Source organism: Taudactylus pleione, unplaced genomic scaffold (genome assembly GCF_031769625.1).
Source record: "Taudactylus pleione unplaced genomic scaffold, aTauple2 ptg000154l, whole genome shotgun sequence".
Classification (NCBI taxonomy): domain Eukaryota; kingdom Metazoa; phylum Chordata; class Amphibia; order Anura; family Myobatrachidae; genus Taudactylus; species Taudactylus pleione.
This window is the reverse complement of record NW_028284556.1, coordinates 16,960,138-16,981,149: the sequence shown is the minus strand read 5'-3', so window position 1 is coordinate 16,981,149 and position 21,012 is coordinate 16,960,138. Positions and strand designations below refer to the sequence as shown.

The 21,012-nt window shown below is 42.0% G+C and overlaps 1 protein-coding gene across 1 annotated transcript in view; it reads left to right on the top strand.

Annotated features, from left to right (window-relative positions):
* The window catches only part of ESR1 (estrogen receptor 1), a 283,323-nt gene that overhangs the window by 154,324 nt on the left and 107,987 nt on the right, over positions 1 to 21,012 (top strand). The window contains exon 4 of the mRNA XM_088474493.1: positions 1,394 to 1,720. Coding sequence (XP_088330619.1) covers positions 1,394 to 1,720 — 327 coding nt within the window. The remainder of the gene's footprint in view (positions 1 to 1,393; positions 1,721 to 21,012) is intronic.

The following is a 21,012-nucleotide window of genomic DNA, read 5'->3' as shown; positions in this document are numbered from 1 at the left end:
TCCCCTGGTCGCGCACAACATAAGGACACCCACTTTACCTTACACACATCCGTAATACTTAGCAAGTCTGCAAAACCATCGGTAACATCGAGTACCGTCACAGTCTCACGAAATTTTGCAAAAGGTCAGACCTTGCAGTGAAAGCCCAAGCTGCGCATGGCATCGCTATAGATAATTTATGCATGCCCCTGCAATGGCATTCTAATGCACCGGCACGCCTGTGTTTCACTGACCACCCCCCCATCACCTCCCCCAAATGGCACTTCCTGTCAATCACTCTGCAATGGGTCTGCTTTGTCACCGTGATCGAAGTCCCGATCACAGTGAGACATTTGCGCACTGCGATGCATAAGCATACACAGTATACAACAATCAGCTGTCTGCGTACGCACTTGCTCCTTGGTGCAAAAAATATGTCTGAAACAAGTGTAATTATGCTTATGTACAGCTCTGCAGAGTCCACAGTTCCACCAACAGACCCTCTCTGAGCGTAGTCACAAGAGAACACCCCATTACAGCCGGAATCGGTATGTTACACCGCCGGCCGCATGGTTCAGATCCCTGCAGCGCTAGCCCGACGTGGAAGGAAATCCCAATCGTCCGAAAGGTAAGTATTTCCTAACCTAATCTATCCCCTAACCCTCCTATAGGGTGCCTAACCCTAACCCCCCCTGTGCCTAAACCTAATCCCCCCTCTAAGTGCCCTAAGCTAACCCCCCCTTTCCCCGCCATCTAAACCTAAGTCCCCCGGGGGGGTGTCTAACCCTAAGTTCCCCCCCCGGAACCCTAAACCTAACCCCCTAGCCTAAACCTAACCTCCGGAGGGGGGGGTGCCTAACCCTAAGCCCCCCCCCGGAACCCTAAACCTAACCCTCCCCCCCCCCCACGGCTGTCCGCGCTTGGTGCCCAGCATCCCTTCGTTAAGAATCCCGACGAGGGTTAATTAACCCTCGCCGGGATTCTGTAGTGTAGATGCCGGCAGTCGGCATAGCAACAGCCAGCATCATAAACGCATACCTTAAAGCCCAGTTATACCTTTTCAGTTGCAAGTGGAGATACAACTGAGATATGTATGAATTTGCATTGCCCATACTTGTGTATGCATGGTCTTGGAGCTTGTGCAGTATAAAAATCCGTTAACCGACTGGCAGCCAAGTCTGCAACAGCTTCCGAGTATTTTACATAATCAGTCTATTTATTAAATTTTCATTTGTGTGTATAATGAATATTTTCTGGGTTCTATATGTGTTTTATTTCTATCTAAGAAGAGATAAAATGTTACACCAGTGCAAACACTGGGGCATCCCCTGGTACATTGGGGGATGATTTGTAATTAATAAAAGTTCAGTACTGAATATACTGTAAAGTAACTAAGATATGTATTTCTTTTCAGGTATCAGGAAGGATCGGAGGGGAGGGCGCATGTTGAAGCAAAAACGCCATAAAGAGGAGCCAGAACCAAAGAGCGATGGAAATACGTCAGAGATACGGGCAGCGTCCATTTGGGTGAACCCCACTGTAAAAAGCATGAAATTGAGCTCTGTATTGTCTTTGACAGCAGAACAGCTCATCAGTGCCTTACTGGAAGCTGAGCCACCTATTGTATATTCTGAGCATGACTCAACCAAACCTTTCAGCGAGACTTCCATGATGACTCTACTCACAAACCTTGCAGATAAGGAGCTTGTACACATGATTAACTGGGCAAAAAGAGTACCAGGTAGGTTTGCAATGAATCAGTAAAAATATGAGGTTGTTTTTTATTTATTGTTAACGTATATATATGTAGCACCAGCATACTCAACAATGCTGTACAGCTGAGAACAATTACTGTAATAAAACAGGAAAGACCGTTAACCGGGCCCTCTGCACACAATTTTGCAATCTGTATAAAAGTCACACCTCAATGTTGGTTTAGGGTTGTTTGCGTATACAAGGAGAATAAAGACAAGCTTTGTGTTGTGCGCAGAGAGTTGATAATCATATAATGTCACCTAGGGAGGTTAAGAAGATGGTTCGAAAAATTGATAAACTTTCATATAGAGGTGATTCTTCAAGGAAGGTGTGACGTTTTTTTAGTACAGAGGAAAGTATTGTTATGCAAAAGGAAGAAATGCAGAGTTCATGCAGCCCCCAAAAAGTCCTGTAACAAGGGAAAAGGGACAGGCAATGAGTGGTGATGAGGTGCATATTTTAATTGAAGGCTCAAATATTCTACTCCACTTGCTCATTTAGCTGGCAAAAGGTGTTTGCTCTCTCTGGGGGTTTTGGTAATAATGTTATTATATCTTTAATTGCCTCTAGTACTACATCTGAGAAGGAATCCAGGTTCTTAAGTGTACGGTAACTAAAATATAACCTGGAATGCTAACATATATATATATATATATATATATATATATATATATTGTTCAGTAAGATAATTTATACTGTACATTACTTTTTATGGCAGAACAGAGAACAATTATGCTTAGATCAAATAGGCTCAATATCAGTTGAAGTAAATAATTTCTTATTTAACTTAATATGTTCCCTTATTTTCAACATACATTTTAATGATTGAAACTGACCAGTTTCTTACTAGGGGGTGTATTTATTAATGACATTTGTGGCATATCCTCCGAAAACACACATTTTTGGTGGTGGTGGGTGGTGAATACATGCAAATATTAAGTATCACCTGTATGTATGAAGGAGGGACAGAGCAGATATCTCTGCCATCTGTGCATTCCCTCCATGTTTGATAGCAGCTTTGCAGCCCCCGTAGGTTTCTATGGGGGCTGCAAAGCTGTCAGATTTACCAAGCTTTGGAATTTCGAAGACTTCTGGAGTTTGGTCCAGGCAGCTAGTACCATCCGAAGATGGCATTAGCCGCGCTGTACCCCATGGTCTACATTACGCAAAATTTACCGGTATGGCCGCCCCACATGCGTGGTCAACATACTGTGCATTTGCAGTAGTGTCCCGGGGGTCACGATATAGTAGTGAAGTAACCGCTAATGTGATAACTTCTGCCACGAATAGCAGTGATAAGAAATTACAAATATAGGACCTAAAACCCTAATTGATAAATATACCCCTATGATATGAGGATAACTAATACAGCCTGGATATCCCATTAGTGTTTGTTTTCATGGATTTTAGATAAACAGCAGAGCTGAAAATTTAATTTGTTCAGAATCCAAATGTAAATGCCAGTCACACATCCATAGTGATAATGATGTATTTTGTTGGTTATAACATATTAAGGGGTCTATTTACTAAGCAGTGTTAGGAGACAGAGTCAAAAGTGATAAGGTGCCAGCCAATCAGCTCCCAACTGTCATTTTTCAAAAACAGCCTGTGAGATGACAGTTGGAAGCTGATTGGCTGGCTCCTTATCACTTTCTTATCACTTTTCACTCTGTCTCCTAACAGTGCTTAGTAAATAGACCCCTAAGATATCAGCAAGACTCTTATAACAACCCTTTTTTCTGCGCAATTGGCACATATTTATATATGAATCAGTTAGGATCAGTATTATCTTTGTTTTTTTATCATTAATATAAATTGCAACTATTGAAGTTGAACAACCATAGCATCGACCCTATGAACAGTATATCCTATATTTTATAAAGCAGCCAGCTGAAGGAATTAATATTAAACTCTATGCGACACCATGGAAAACTCTTTTGTCTTTTTAGGGTATTGTACATTGAGTGAGCTCGGGATCCCAGCGGTCAGAATCCCGACGCCTGATCCTGACAGGGTTAGAATAGCGACACCTGTCATTAAGTATCCTACCCCTACCCCTAAACCTAACCCTCCCACCCTGTGGTCTAAACCTAACCCTCCCCCGCGCAGCCTAAGTCTAACCCCCACCCCGCAGCTTAAACCTAATCCTTCGCCCCTAGTGCCTAACCCTCCCCCTAGTGCCTAACCCCTAACCCTCCCCCTAACCCCACTGCTTCCCTTTGGGATGCCGGCGGTCTGGCTGTTGGTGCAGAGATTCTGACTGATTTCGGGATTCCAGCACAGTCTTTATGAGCACCGGCATCCCGACAGCCGGGATTTAAACTACCTCCCTATTTAACACTGTCTTATTGTACATGCTACAAGGAAAGACATTTGTAATTGAATTATTGTACAAGGGAATACATCTGATTAGGCATCCATTTCACCAGAATACATTGTTGTCATTATTAATAAATGTAGCAGGGTTACAAAACCAAACATCTCAGGCATTAGTCTATCTACCTATATTCAGGTTTATTTAGATTTTCTTAGCTACTTTTATATGCACCTTGTGACTAGTTATGAGGATAGGAAATGTTCCTTCTCTCGAATGGAATGTTTTTTGTGATCTATGAATTTATAGGAGGGACATAACCAGTGGCGGATGTTACCTAGAGGCTTCAGCACCCATGTTGAATCCGCCACCACCATTCAATGCACTGGCAGAGGCTTCACATTGAAAGCGTTTTCAGCTAATCGCACAGTGGACAGGCAGGTCCAGACTGCGACAAATAGAAGGTGCTTCCAAAGGGAAGCCACTCCCCCTAGTATTCCGCCAGCCTTACCTGGCTACTAGAGGCTGCAGCCGATGCAGTACCTTGAAGCAGATTTGCTATTTTTGTGCACATAAATGAATTGAATAAGTGCACATTTGCATAGCCTCCCAGAGGAAAAGAAGGGAGCCACCACTGGACATAACATAAGTGCATAAGAATCTGTGTAATAATTTAATGGTTGTGAAATCTATATTTGTATTAAAGACATTTTTTATGGTGGCATATTTTAATTTGTGAATGATTTAAGAGTATTTCATACTCAAGAAATGACAACTACTCAACTTAATTAGGCAATGATTTCTTGACTACATATAACATACCATGAGAAAAGTGTGGACAAGTCAGGAGTAGAACATAAATAAAAAAAAACATTGGTCCTGATTAATCAATATTAAACATAACTTATTGTCTATGGATTAACCACATGCCATTTGCCACATAAAAATATATACCACTCCTTATGTTTCACACCTGGAAGTCCTGCAATGGACCACGCTGAGCTATTGCACATGTGTGGTCTGCTGACCACGCATATGCGGAGTCCATTGCCAGAGAGCAAAATTACAGAACCCTCTCCTAGTAATTTGTGCAAAGTGTAGCCCATAGGCCATCTAAAGATGGCATTAGCTGTCCTGGTCTAGCTCCGGAATGTGAAGCATTCTGCTGTTGGGTATGGAGTGGTATATTTGGGGGATATCCCGCTAATATTGTTTATTAAATATGCCCCTGAAAAAATTAACATATCACTACCGATAACATGCTCATAAATTAAATATACTGTACATCATCTACAAAATAAGAGACTGACACACTTTAGTCAAGCGGTATTTTGTTTATACTGTACACTTTGCACCTTTTCACTTTTATTTTGCCTAATAACCAGTGACACCAGGATGGTACACAGTATTTCAATGTCATAGAAATGAGATATGTTTTAAATATATTCAACTAGTATGACCCAGTACAGAACATTTTGCAACTATATGTAATGGCACATACTATTTCCAAGCTACACATAACTGTTACAATTTTCCTCCTCTTCATTGTTACAATCTTTCCTCCTAATCAGTGAGTGCCCCATTATTAGAACACTGTTTTGTCTCCATTTTGGATCTGTGAAGCCATGCACCCTTCATTTTATAAGCAGAACAACATTAAACGTAAATGAATATATTGTAATAAACACTTAATAATCCGTTAGAAAGGCAAAAGTGGCAGGGGTTTAGAATAAAATGCTAAAGAATGGGTACATGCAATGATGTATAATACATTTAAAAAACCATCTTGAGCTTTTAAACAGACAATGAGGCAATGAAGATCTGCACTAGAGAGATAATGTTTCTTAATACATTTGGCTAATAATGTACAGTGTAACTTAATTTGAGTGTGTAATTATGATATTCTAATTATGCTTGTTATTTGCTGTCTCTATTTTGTTATATCAGCACCTAAAGCACTAATACAAAGACAATATCACACAAGTCATTAACAATTGGTGCCAAACTGCTATTGTTTAGCTTTTCATTTAAGGATTACAGTGATACAGAACAAAGACGTTGCCTACTGTGCATTATAACTAACATCATTACGTTATTAAACACCCAAACATTACTATAATTTGGACTCTTTTGTCAAAGTTATCTGATTTGTGCATTCTCCAGTATTCTGAGATCTTACACTAACTGCCCCCCCCTCTCCAACCAAACTATGCAAAACCCATTTTGTGCACTACTATATGGACCTTTATGCAATTTAGGGGCATATTCAATTAGGTGCGAAAAGTCGAGTACTTTTCACCTGGCGAGGTTTTTGCCTCGCTGCTTTTCCATGCAGAAAAGTATCATGCGTGTCCCCGCTTATCCCCGTATTCAATTACGAATCGGCGAAAACGGCACCCGGCGAAACGCCAATAGGCGAAAAGTGCTGTCAGATTTGGGGAAGTCAGCTTGACACCCCCCAAAAGATGCACTAACATTGGGGATCACTGTAGATACCCCCGAATAGGCCTGCTGAAGCTATTTGGGGTACTTAAATGCTCTCATTAGCTGCTAACAAGCGTCTTTGCATAAGTGGTGAAGAATAGCATTTAGCAGGTTTTTTTTGTGAAAATAACTAGTCCCAACAAATTTGGGGTACATGAAAATGGGTGCAAGCATGGTTAAAAATCGCAAAAGTGTGGTTTTAAAAAACTTCAAAAACGCACATTCTGCAAGCACCTGCAAACAAACAAAAACCTCCCCCAAACTTGCAGATCCCCCTAAAGTCTATTTAGCTAGTTTTTAAGTTTGTATCCCAACTTTGTACTTTTTCACCCCCTTTTTCAAAGTAATTTTTTGGGGTGTTCTGTAATTTTATTTAGGATTTTTTTGATGCAGTTAACCTTTGGGGACCTGTCCTAAGGGTGCAGGGTGGTTTCCCCACCTTTGCACCCCAAAACCGCAATTCAGCACTTTTTTCGACTGCTATTCATAGGCAAAACTTTTCCGCCGGGTACATTGCATTGAGTTTCTGCACCGGCAAAAAGGCACCACAATTGAATATGGGGACAAGTTTCCGCTGGCGAAATGAAGTCGCCAGCGAAACTTTTTAGCCAAAAACGGCTTTTCACACCTAATTGAATACGGCCCTTACTGTCAGACCAATGAAACCGAAATGCAAATAAATTCACCCACTGAATACGTGTAGGTAGGCAAAGCATAACGACTACTAGGGTTTAAGAATATAGAGGGAATGCATTTAATATTAATTCCAATAAATAATAACCATTGCCTCTTCCTGTCAGCCTCTGTCTCTCTCCATCACCCTCTGCCTCTCCCTGTCACCCACTGCCTCTCCCTACCACCCACTGCCTTACCCTGCCAGCCTCTGCTTCTCCATGCCACCCTTTGCCTCTCTTGCCATACTCTACCACTTTCTGCTTCTCCATGCCACTCTCTGCCTCTCCCTAGTCACCCTCTCCCAACCCCGTCATCCTCTGCCTCTCAATACCACCCTCTACCTCTCCCTAGTCACCCACTGCCTCTCCGTAGTCACCGATTTCCATTCCTGTCACTCGCTGCCTCCCCCTGTCACCAACTGCCTCCCATATCACCTTTTGATTCTCCCCACAACCCTTGCCTCCCTCTGTCTCTCCCTACATCCCTCTGCCTCCCCCTGTCACTCTCTGCTTTCACCTGTCACCCTCTGCCTCTTCCTGTCTCCCACTGCCTCTCTGAAGTCACTGATTTCCATTCCTGTCACTCGCTGCCTCCCCCTGTCACCAACTGCCTCCCATATCACCTTTTGATTCTCCCCACAACCCTTGCCTCCCTCTGTCTCTCCCTACATCCCTCTGCCTCCCCCTGTCACTCTCTGCTTTCACCTGTCACCCCCTGCCTCTTCCTGTCACCCACTGCCTCTTCCTGTCACCCACTGCCTCACCCTGCCATCCTCTGTATCTCCCTGCCACCCTCTGTCTCTTCATGCCACTCTCTGCCTCTCCCTAGTCATTCACTGCCTCTCTATTACCCTCTGCCTTCCCGTCACCCTCTCACTCCCCCTGTCATCTTCTGCCTTCCACTGCCACTCTCTGCCTCTCCATAGTCACTCACTACTTTTCCTGTCACCTACTGCTTCCTACTGTCATCCACTACCTCCCCCTGCCACCCCGGTCTCATTCAGCCCCTTCTGCTTCACTCCACCACCCACAGCCTCTCCCTAGTGCCCCATTGCCTCTCCCTGTCACACTCTGCTTCTCCCTGTCACCCTCTGCCTGGGTTATTCCACCCAGGCAGAGGGTGACAGGGAGTCATAGGTTTGACCCTATGACTAAGCAGTTAAGCGAAACACACATCGGGGAGACACGCGGCACACGCTGCTAGCGTGTTTTTATTGTTGTTATGTTATGACCACTATGTGTTTAATTATGAATCATGATGCAGTGTATGAACGGTCTCAGCAGCATTAAGTCTATATAAAGACAATATTATACAGTTGAACCATTACATGAGGCTGTGTTACTATTATAGTCAGTCCTGAGTCACGTGGTACCCACTGATTATACATCACGATATTAGGATATATGGTACATTCCAGTCACAGACTCTGGACATGATTCAGAGCCGCTCGTAAGCGGCCGCTTGCTCGCTTCGAGCGATGTTCGCACATCTGTGTATGGGTCGTAATGTGCATGCGCCAACCAGTCATTGCGGTCGGAAATCATAAGCTTGCAAAACAGCGAGGGCCTGCTAATTTGAGTGACATGAGGCATTTGTGGGTGGTAACAGGGGAAGGTGCTTGAAAACGGGGAGTGGAGATCCGAACGCAGGCGTGCCAAATGGTCAAAACGGGCGTTTAATGGGTGTGCATAATTAACAAAGCAGTGTCATCGACCACGTCACTTGGTTGTCTTTTAGCCTGAACTGCTCGCAGTGATTGCGGGAAGTAAAACCTACCACAAGCACTGCGAGCAGATCAGACGCCTTTCGATGTACTCGATTAATCTAATAAATAGCGGAGATGACGTATGATGCGAACGGCCAGGGGGCGTCATTACAAAATAGCGAGCGCATGTTTCGTTTGCTCGCTCAGACATAGAGGCGTCAACAGACCGCAAAGAGCGAGCGCTCAATTTAAATAGCCGGACCCTTTTTCTGAACGACCGTTCGCAAATGGCGTCCGGCTCTGAGTCAGGCCCTTTGTGTGTACTGAGATCAGATTATGATTTTTCATTATTTAAGGATTACAGTAGTTTTGAATCATACTTCATTGTCAGTGTGGAAAATACTGTTGAACACTGGCAAGCTGCGCAGCTGCTAATTTGTGAATTCTACACTACATCTCAATCACAATTAAAAAATTATACATTTGTAACTATTAATAAATGATACAGAAAGCTGTTACAATAAGTTACAATCTTCAAGAGACTATGGGCCATATTTCAATTTGAGGTGAATAGTCCGAGGTCGGACTTTTCGCCATCATCGTCGTTTTTTGCTGGGATAAAGTATCGGGCACATGCCCGCTTATCGTCGTATTCAATTAGGCATTGGCGAAAACCAGGGTTGCCCGATTTAAATCGAACGATTTAAATCAAATGATTAAATCATGTAGGATAGCACAGCGCTTAAAATGGCAGAAACAGATGAGTAATAATTAATAAATCTTAAATTCAATTATTTAATATATAAAAATATGCATTTAAAAAGATAGAAATAATCCGTTGAGATGGCAGCTAGATTCAACATGTAATCACATATATTACAGTAGTACAGTAATTAATGAGACCTGAGAAGCAATGGTCACATAGTTTAAGTCCAGTGTAAAACTTTCCAAATAGTGGTCTCCTAATAGACTGGATAAATAAATAAAATATATGTCCCAAGTTCCAAATGCAATTGTATGGCAATAGTAAATGATGTGCTAGAAATGTCAATAAGAAGGTCTGTGAATGACCTGTAAATAGCTCCCCTTTGAGAGGAGTCCCGCAGCACGGAGAGGCTACACAATGAATGGGACAGGCTGTTGTATTGACCATGAAGGAAAGCCTGTCTGTGTCCAATGAAGAATGTCCAAAAGTGGCCACAAAGCTCCGGCAATAGCTGCAGCTCACACACCAATTGAGTGTGTGGCGGTGAGGGGGCTCAGCAATAAAGGAGCTCAATGTGCTGTATTCAGCTCCGGCCGAGCATCTAGCTCTCACAGCAGATGTATAAAGCATTAGGGAGCTCAGCGTGTTTGTCTCCGGACTCCCGCCGGACATCCGACTCCAGCCGAGCGTCTGACTCACACGTCAGTGAGTTAGGGGCGAACAAGCAGTGTACACTGTTGGTATCCAAGCAGGAATGCCGCTGTAGGTAATGGGATCAAAGGTTGAATCCGTGCTGATGTAAAAGGGTCCCGACAGGTGCAACGAGAAAGGAGCAATGCCTGACACGTTTCCCCGTGGCTCTGCCCACGGCTTCATCAGAGGCTGATGCTGCTCTCTCAGAAGAAGTATGTAGATATAGGGCTTCCCATTAAGTAAATTGTTGCAGCTGTTACTCTTTAATTAACTAATAGAAACAATATAAATGACAGGTTGCAAAGCACCACATATCAATTCACATCAGTGGTAGTGCCATAGACATCTAAAAATAGAAGGCAATCTATTGGCTGAACTAATCTATATCACACGAAAATATATATGTACACAACTAGAAACCTAAAAAATAATAAATAAAATGAACGACACATGTAGAGAAACATATTAATAAACCGATGAAGAAAAAGACCCAAAAATAAATAAAGAAGTATATGTATTTATAAGAGTAATTTAAATAATGGAATTAAGTTCCAGTTTCTCACTTAATCCCTCTGGGTATAGAGAACCTAGTTTGAGCATCCACATAACTTCAAGTTTACATAATTTCTGGAATATCGTCCCACCACATATGTTTGGGGGGACAGACTCCAGTCCAACAAGCTTCAGGCATTTGGAATCTGCCCCATGTACTTCACAGAAGTGTCTAGATAAACTATGTTTCTGGAACTTGTTCAAAATGTTCTGACGATGTTCCATGAAGCGCAGTTTAAGAGACCTGGTAGTGCGTCCAACGTAAATGAGATTGCAATCACATTTCAACATGTAAATGACATATCTAGAGTCACAGTTAACAAAAGACTTGATCTCGTATGGTTTAGAGTCATTGACACCTTGGACAGACTTTGTTTTATTCAAAACAATTTTGCATGTGGTACATCTAGTTTTACCACATTTAAAAAACCTTTTGTTTTTTTATTTAACCAATTTGTACTTATAGAACCAGATTCTTGCACAGATCTCAAGAAACTGGGGGATAATAAAGTTTTAAGCGATCTATTCTTTTTGTATATAACCAGAGGTTTTTTTGGGATGAGTTTCTTTAAGATACTATCGTGTTTCAGAATTTCAGAATTTTTATTAATAATTTTCTTATTATCCAAAGAGCAACTGTTAAATTTGGAGATGAAAGCTAGATCATAATTGGTCGTATGATTATCATTGAGATTCTTCATCTTTCCAGATTTATTGTCTATCGTTAGAAGGGACTTCCTGTCCAAATATCTAACTTCTTGTAGGGCTTTAGATAAAAGGTACTCAGGATAGCCCCTAATTTTAAATGAATCCAAGAGCAATGAGGCTTGGGTCTCAAAAGTATCTAATTTGGAACAATTGCGTCTGATTCTGAGCAATTGTCCCTTAGGGATATTGTTCTTCCATGGAAGATAGTGTGCACTAGAATAGTGCAAATAGGAATTAGTGTTAACCTCTTTCTGGTAGTTTGAACATATGATGTGGGATCCATTCGTCTGGAGGGTCAGGTCCAGAGAGGAAATGGTGTGTCGGTGATAGGTTTGAGTGAAAGAGAGATTGAAAGTATTAGTGTTGAGAGAATTAATGAAAGAAAGAGCAGTATTATAGTCCCCATCCCAAATAATAAACAGATCATCGATGTAACGGCCATAGAAGACAAGGTTCGCACCATATGCCCTGCCCCACACGTGTTGGTCCTCAAAGGCGCCCATATAAAGGTTGGCGTAACTAGGTGCAAACCTGGTCCCCATGGCCATCCCCATCGACTGAAGATAAAATGTGTCTTGGAATAAAAAGTTGTGTGAGAAAGAATACACCAAATAGAGGAAAGAAGAAAATCCCTTTGTTGGTCAGTGAGGTCACTAGAGGAATTTAAAATGAAAGAAATAGCTAAAATGCCCAACTCATGGGGAATATTGGTGTATAACACAGAGACGTCCAGTGTGAGAAAAGCTTATGTTCTCTCCCACTGTATGTCTTGAATTCGATTAATAAATTGTGTGGTGTCTTTGATGTGTGACCTCAACTGACCAACAAATGGTTGAAGATAGTGATCGACATAGTAGGAGAGATTAGAAGTGAGGGAATCTATACCAAAGATGATGGGATGCCCAGGAGGTGAAGTGAGAGTTTTGTGGATCTTGGGAAGGCGAGAATAGAATTGATTCAGTGCCGCTCGTAAGCGGCCGCTTGTTCGCTCCGAGTGATGTTCGCACATCTGCGCATGTGTATGGGTCGTAATGCGCATGCGCCAACCAGTCATTGCGTTTGGAAATCGAGCGCTCGCAAAATAGTGAGTGCCTGCTAATTTGAGTGACATATTGAGGCGTTTGTGGATGGTAACAGGGGAAGGTGCTTGAAAACGGGGAGTGATGATCCAAACGCAGGCGTGCCAAACGGTCAAAATGGGCGTTTTAAGGGTGTGCATAATTAACAAAGCAGCATCATCGACCACGTCACTTGGTTGTTTCTTAGCCTGAACTGTTTGCATGATTGCGGTAGGAAAATCCTACCACAAGCACTGCGAGCAGTTCAGATGCCTTTCGATGTACTCGATCAATCAAATAAATAGCGGAGTTGATGTAGGATGCGAGCGGCCAGGGGGCTTCTTTACAAAATAGTGAGTGCATGTTTCGTTCGCTCGCTCAGACATAGAGGCGTCAACAGACTGCAAAGAGCGAGCGCTCAATTTAAATAGCCGGCCCCTTTTTCTGAACGAGCGAGCGCAAATAGCGTCCTGCTCTGAATCAGGCCCTAAGGTTTTATACGTGATAAGTAAGCCATGTTTGGAATTGTACTGATGCGTACTCTCTCAACAGTATTCCGGTACCATCGGTGTGGAGATGGCATCATACATTCTCAACTTATGGACCGCAGAGACTTCAAGCAACAAAATGTACATGATATTAACAACTGTTAGGATGTTGCATGAGGCGGGAAACCAGGGACCCCCAGCTGTTGGAGGCTGGGTTGTGTCTATTTGAATCAGCCTGTTAAATGCTCTGTAACAGATGCATCCCCCTTGGGAACCAATGGCATCAGCAACAAACTTCTCTATTGTGTTGTCTATTCCTGGGGGGTATAAATATGTGTGCTCCAACACTGGGTCTTAGTCTTCATGCTGAATGCTGATTGAGGAGGGTTTCTTGCTGATGCCTACATCTGGTCCGGAAGAGCTGCATATGTATACTGTACTTGGGTCTGTATAATCTCTTTGCGCTTAGATTATATGAGGATCATAGCGTGTAACTGCTGTACTTTTACTTGAATAATACTTTGTGCTTTGGAACCACAGATTCTACTATTTACTGTATGACTGCGTACGCAAATTAGCGTCATCCTTAGAGGTTTATAGGTATGATATTAGAAGGTATAGGCAGGGGTATATAGAGGTTCTAATTCAGTATTGTTAGTTGGGGGCTCATAGTGAAGTCACTTACCTACTCACACGGCACATACGGTTATCGATATCTCAGCAAAGGGTGGAGTGGCCACATGCAGGGTTTACCTGCAACCATTTTGTGCTGAAAGATCGCTATCCGTTTTCGTGTGAGCCAAGGAAGCTGACTAGAATCCAGGGACAAGAGAGGAAAAAGTTTGTTTTCCTTTGTTGATAGAACCTAACGTTTAAAGGGGTGCCGCAGTATTGAGCACGCGGCTGAGTCGCAGTTTTGCGCACAGTAAAGATGCACTTTTGCGTACGCAGATAAAAAGTTGTAATATGGTTGTGTGGTAGTCGCACTATTGTGTATGCGACTGGTCGCACAATAGCGTATACGTACTTCCGGTTGTGCTGCCACGTGTTTAAATAAAGCCGTTGAGGTTTACATTTTTCAATTGTTATCAATATCTGGGTTAACATGTATTTTTCTGTGCATGAAAAAGTGTGTAACAGTGAGTATTTGTTGTGAGTATTTGTTGGTAGTGGTAACATGTTCCCTACAGTTAGAGGTACCGTATGACCTTTAAGGGCTAGGTGCTAGCCGCTCGGTAAGCAGCTTACCGTTCAGTACACAGAGCAGGTGTATGGTTTGTTATTTTTGTTAGGGATCGGCTCTCAGTGTGATTGCAGTGTTCAATAATTAGGTTGGGTTATTTGAGCATTGTAGTTGAGCCGCACTAGGAAACTTGTGATTGTGAGCTGAGAGATAATAGGTGAGCGGTGGCATCTAGAAATTTCTTCCGTAGGTGAGCGGTGGCATCTAGAAATTTCTTCCGTAGGTGAGCGGGGGCATCTGGAAATTTCTTCCGTAGGTGAGCGGGGGCATCTGGAAATTTCTTCCGTAGGTAAGTGAGAGTATCTAGACTGTCTTTCACCAATTTAAATCTTTATTGAAAAACTTAGGGTTCTCCCAGGATGAGGGCCAAGCGATCGGTAGAGATGTTAAATGATTTGCTGCTGTTGGAAGCGCCACTTGGGTCGGCGCGGCATATTATGTATATTAAGTACGGTGCCAATGCAACCAGGTATTGTGATTTATGGTTTAATATGATGAGGAAGAGTGTTAAACCGTTTCCTAGAATTGGTAGTTTTGATAAAAATGTATTAGATAATGTTCAGGACCACATCAGTCTGATGCGCTCTCGAGGTAAAAAGGTAAAATATTATGAATGTTTAAAGTTGTGGCAGCATGAAGGGGATGCATGGCTTAAAAATGCGCAAGCGTCGTAAACTAGCATTGTGAGCGCATTGCCAGAGAATACATCCGCGACGCTAAATTGCAATACGGGCGAGCCGCAAAATGGCGCACACATGCGGCAAGGTAGCGTTGTGGAGAGTATTTCCAGCAGTTCATGCTCACCTCCCCCACCTTATGTGGATGGAGGTGCAAGTACAGTTACCAAAAATACTCATAAAAATGTAACAAGCAATTTGTACCCTCTCTTAAGCAATCATAAGGAAAATGTTTATGATGTGGATGATGAGCCTATTGTAATGTCTGCCATTTCCCATGCTGTGCAAATGATAGATGCTGCATCACCACAATCACGGGTGGTGCCGCCATCTCCATTGGTAACAGCAAGGGAAGTGTTAACACCCTCTGCACCCGTAGAGGAAGTTGTTCATACCATACGTAGTAGCAGCAGATTAAACCCCCAGCCAGGTAACCAGGTCAAAGGTAGCAGCGCTACCGGTCTGCATCCCATTCGGACGATAACTGTTCCGAATGGAAATGCAGATGCAAACGGTGTAGTGCCCATGAGGGAAGTAGTAATGCATTGTCCTTGGACAAGAGCAGAACTAAATTCCATCATAAATGATTTCCCCGATCCCAAAAAGGAACTAGCCAAATGTCAAAGATTTTTGAGGAATTTGGGTAGTTCTCATGAGCCAACTAATAAAGATTGGTGGGTGGTGTTAAGGGCCTGTCTACCACGCAATACCAACGTGACAAAATTTATTACGGATTGTGTATTGGATGGTGATGTTCCCTTAACAGACCAAGTAAACCAAGATAATATTTCCCGCATCATAACTCAATTGGGTATATATTTTCCAGTAGTAGTTAACTGGAACAAAATTTTCACCATAAAGCAAAAGGAGAGTGACTCTGCAGAAGATTATTGCGACCGGGCTCTGCAGACTATCACCCAGTACACTGGGTTAGAGGATATTAAAGATAGCACTCACCACAGGGGAATGATTGTCACCATACTCATGGACAGTCTAAAAGATGACTTAAAGACTCCGGTTCAGACCTCACAACCTGGCTGGAGGGGAGTCACAATAGATACACTCATAGAATCTGCCACAGAACATGATAAAAACATCTCAAAGAAGAGAGAGACCCAGAGCGAAAAACGAATGGCTGTCAGTATCCGAGCTCTGGAAGGAATGACCTATACACACACTTGCACCTGAACAGTTACACGTCCTCACCAATCCCACACCACAGCAAATACATCCTTACCCCACATATCATACACAACCACAGGTCTCAAGCTACCCACAAACTTCACACCTCCCACCATACCCTTATCCTCCATATCCTTATCCATACCCACCATCTTTTCCTCTTGCTCAACTCCCACAGCAATCCTTTCATCCACCCCGTTCAAAGAGATGTTTTAACTGTCACCAAGTGGGACACATAAGAAAGTACTGCAAAGTGAAGAACACCACACATGAACATGAGATTCCCATGGGTTCATAGGCAACCCCAGTATCTTCTCCCAGGCCTTATATGACTGTTTACAATCTTTTCAACCTGCCAATGGATCTGTTCTAATGTAAAATGTGGATGATTTATTGTTGTATTTAGGTCATGTTTAAATGATATTAAACTGTTGTGCTTTATCTCTCACTCACAGGGCACAAGGTTGCTAAGGATAAACGGCAGCCATGCCAGGCTAAGGTCGAATACTCGGAATACTATCCAACCCAGTGGCCCAGACATTATTTAGAGCAGTAGTTATTAATAACAAGATCTAATTGCAGGAACCTGTATGCAGATACTATATCCCTAGAATTATTAAAAACAAATGATAGGGGAACTTATTTTACAGGTGACGTTTCCAAGAACAAGTGTAAGATGATGGGTAACAACACTAAGATTATCCCAGACTGTCTTTTCCTTTATTTGTCCCCCTTTGAGATACTGTTCAAACAGGCAGCCTCATGGGAAAATATGATAATGAGGTTACTGTTTTGGGTCTCACGAAGATGAATGAGAATAACAGAAATTGAAAGTTTTATTAACTAACATGTCTAATGCAAACTGTCATGATGTCAAACCTGGAGAATTTGTTATGATCCAAATTTTTTTTAGCTCAGGTTGTTTGACTGATCAGTGGAAAGGTCCGTATCTGATGATACCACATCCTCAAAGGGTGGCCGGGGAAGATACGTGGGTCCATTCCATTCACTATAGGGAGGTTAACCAACCGGTGGAGATACAAGGCAAAGACGAGGCCTATTACATGGACCTGTCGATTGCAAGCTTGTGCCGGAAGGGTTAAAAAGGTGACGATGAGATACCTGAGCTAAAGAAATGTGTAGATCAGTGCTTCCAGCAATGGAGTGGTCTGCTGTGGTCATCCTAGTTCTTTTTTTTCCCAGAGTTTCTGTCATGATGATCTGTTTGGGGATACTCAGTGTCTGTGATGGAGGACCAATTGAGGAAATGGGAGCTGATGGCAGTGCTGATGGGATGGAGTGGAGTCAGGAGGAGTGCAATGCCAATCAGGGGAGTGTCTGACCAATCTTAGTACTGTTATTGTGTTACCTGGGAAGAGTAGCCCCAGAAGTTATTACCCTCACACATGTTGAAATGCTTGGTATACATAAAAACACACCATCACCATATCTTCACACACAATATGAACACAGAGGCAAAAGAAATATGATACCTGGTGATGTGCATAAAGCCACTCAGTTAATTAGTAAGACAACTGGCTTTCAAGTTTTAGTCGCACTGGATCCCACCAGGATTGCTTGGGGTAAATTAAATTTTAGATATATTCAGGAACTTGCTGAATTGATAGATAATATCACCGAGATGTACGATGACACATTCAGGTTTACAGGGAGAGAATTGCAAGCATATAAGAAAGAACTGGTGCAACACAGGCTAGTGTTGAATTATTTAACTGCGGTTACTGGAGGGTATTGCGTAACATTTGCCACCCAATTTGGATTAAAATGTTGCACCTATGTCACCAATGATACCAGCGACCCCAAGGAGGTGATAGACTGAAAGATGGATGAAATTCTGCAGCTAAAATGGGAGTTTCGTAAGAACCATAATGCTTCAGTGGCTGAAGTAGGGGAGAAGATAGAAGGATGGGTTTCATGGCTTAACCCAGTGAAATGGTTCTCAGGTCTAGGAGAATGGGTCCAGGAAGTGATCGCCAGCATAGGCAAATTCTTGATCCTTATACTAATTGTCATCATAATAATTGGCATATGCGTCCGGTGTGTTCCTATTGTGTTGAAGTGTGGAAAATTTAAAAATATAGTAAAACGCAAGAACGAAACTATGATGGTGGTCAGTAATGACAATATGAATACCGAGATAAATATAGAACTGCATTACAACCCTGAACTAGGAAATACCATCATTTAATGTATTATATTTAGACATGCATAGAATGTATTATTGAAATGTTATTTTTAAAAACACCTCAGATAATGTAATGTCTAAATTCCCCTTCAAGACTGCTTTTATAAGACTGGTGCATCCCCACACCTTTCACATGATTTTCCAAGATCCGCGGTGTGCGTATAATAGTAGTTTTATGTCCCCACTCAGAGACACATTATTGATGGATTAAGAACCACCTTGTGCCATCCCATAATAACACTAAATAATATGTAAATGTAAGCCTAAATTATATTTTAAAATCAGATTGTGATAGTATGCTGTTCGCTATAAAAGGGTGGACTGTCGAAGCTGGATTATTGCCTGAGACAAGATCAGTTTAAAATTGAATCACAGTGACACCATCTTGTGACTTGCCGCAAGACGCCATCTTGGAAATGAGATCGCAAGATGCCATTTTGCGAATGGCCGCCTAAGCGCCATTTTAGATAAACTCACGCTTTAGTATGTGGTGATATTACTATTACCATCATGCGATTGCATCTGTGACCAACGCCATAAGTTACGGCGATTCACCAAAAGCCCATTTCATGACTTTACGTAGTTTGGGTGCTCTGGATAAAATGTATATTATTATAATTCCCCTAAAGGATATATTTTCAAAATTGGATTGCATTAGCTAAACAGAGCAAATGGCCATGTGAGAACTAGCCTGTGTAGATAAGCTTCCTGGACATAAAACATCTGCTCTCACTCCAGGTGGCCCTGCTCGAATCACGTTACATTAGCAGGCTTCCTGCAATAAAATACCCTCAAAGCCAAGAGTGTTATCTGAGGTTTGGGTCTTGTAGCTGTGCTAATTTGCATTTACACAAGAACCTGGGAGAACAAAGGACTTTACTTTTGAGCCTGGGAAGGGTGGGGGCTGCTGAGAGAGGGAGGCGTGTGGAACTATAAGACTCAGCATTCCACACTGCTAGGTGTTCACTTAGTTTAAGTGAGATTTAAGTGCACCATTTCTCATACACACATTAATACGCACAATTGCGCTGGTACCTAATTGCATATTAGCGAATGCATAAGATCCTGTATGAAAACGCTGTTTATTAGCTTCATGCGCACACATCTGCCCCAAGTTAACTAGCATCTTTACATCACACCCCGCATACTTACACATTACATATTTACATAAAAGGTTTAATAAGCTTTAAGGTATAAGATTCAAGTATGCACATTTACTATATTTGCTATAAAATAAAGGTTATTTCATAACTAAGGTTTTATACGTGATAAGTAAGCCATGTTTGGAATTGTACTGATGTGTACTCTCTCAACAGTATTCCGGTACCATCGGTGTGGAGATGGCATCATGCATTCTCAACTTATGGACCGCAGAGACTTCAAGCAACAAAATGTAACTGATATGAGCAACTGTTAGGATGTTGCATGAGGCGGGAAACCAGAGACCCCCAGTTGTTGGAGGCTGGGTTGTGTCTGTTTGAATCAGCCTGTTAAATACTCTGTAACAGATGCATCCCCCTTGGGAACCAATGGCATCAGAAACAAACTTCTCTATTGTGTTGTCTATTCCTGGGGGGTATAAATATGTGTGCTCCAACACTGGGTCTTAGTCTTCTTGCTGAATGCTGATTGAGGAGGGTTTCTTGCTGATGCCTACATCTGGTCCGGAAGCGCTGCGTATGTATACTGTACTTGGGTCTGTATAATCTCTTTGCGCTTAGATAATATGAGGATCATAGCGTGTAACTGCTGTACTTTTACTTGAATAATACTTTGTGCTTTGGAACCACAGATTCTAGGTCTGAAGTCTTTATTTACTGTATGACTGCATATGCAAATTAGCGTCATCCTTAGAGGTTTATAGGTAGGATATTAGAATGTATAGGCAGGGGTATATAGAGGTTCTAATTCAGTATCGTTAGGGGTTATCCTGAGGACCTTTTATCTAAGGCCCTACAAGAAGTTAGATCTTTGGACAGGAAGTCCCTTCTAACGAGAGACAATAAATCTGGAAAGATGAAGAATCTCAACGATAATCATACGACAAATTATGATCTAGCCTTCATCTCCGAATTTAACAGTTGCTCTTTGGATATTAAGAAAATTATTACTAAAAATTCTGACATTCTGAAACACGATAGTATCTTAAGGAAACTCATCTCAAAAAAACCTCTGGTTATATACAAAAAGAATAGATCGCTTAAAACTTTACTAGCCCTCAGTTTCTAGAGATCTGTACAAGAATCTGGTTCTATAAGTACAAATTGGTTAAATAAAAAAACAAAAGGTTTTTTTAAATGTGGTAAAACTAGATGTACCACATGCAAAATTGTTTTGAATAAAACAAAGTCTGTCCCAGGTGTCAATGACTCTAAACCATACGAGATCAAGTCTTTTGTTAACTGTGACTCTAGATATGTCATTTACATGTTGAAATGTGATTGCAATCTCATTTACATTGGACGCACTACCAGGTCTCTTAAATTGCCCTTCATGGAACATCATCGGAACATCTTGAACAAGTTCCAGAAACATAGTTTATCTAGACACTTCTGTGAAGTACATGGGGCAGATCCCAAATGCCTGA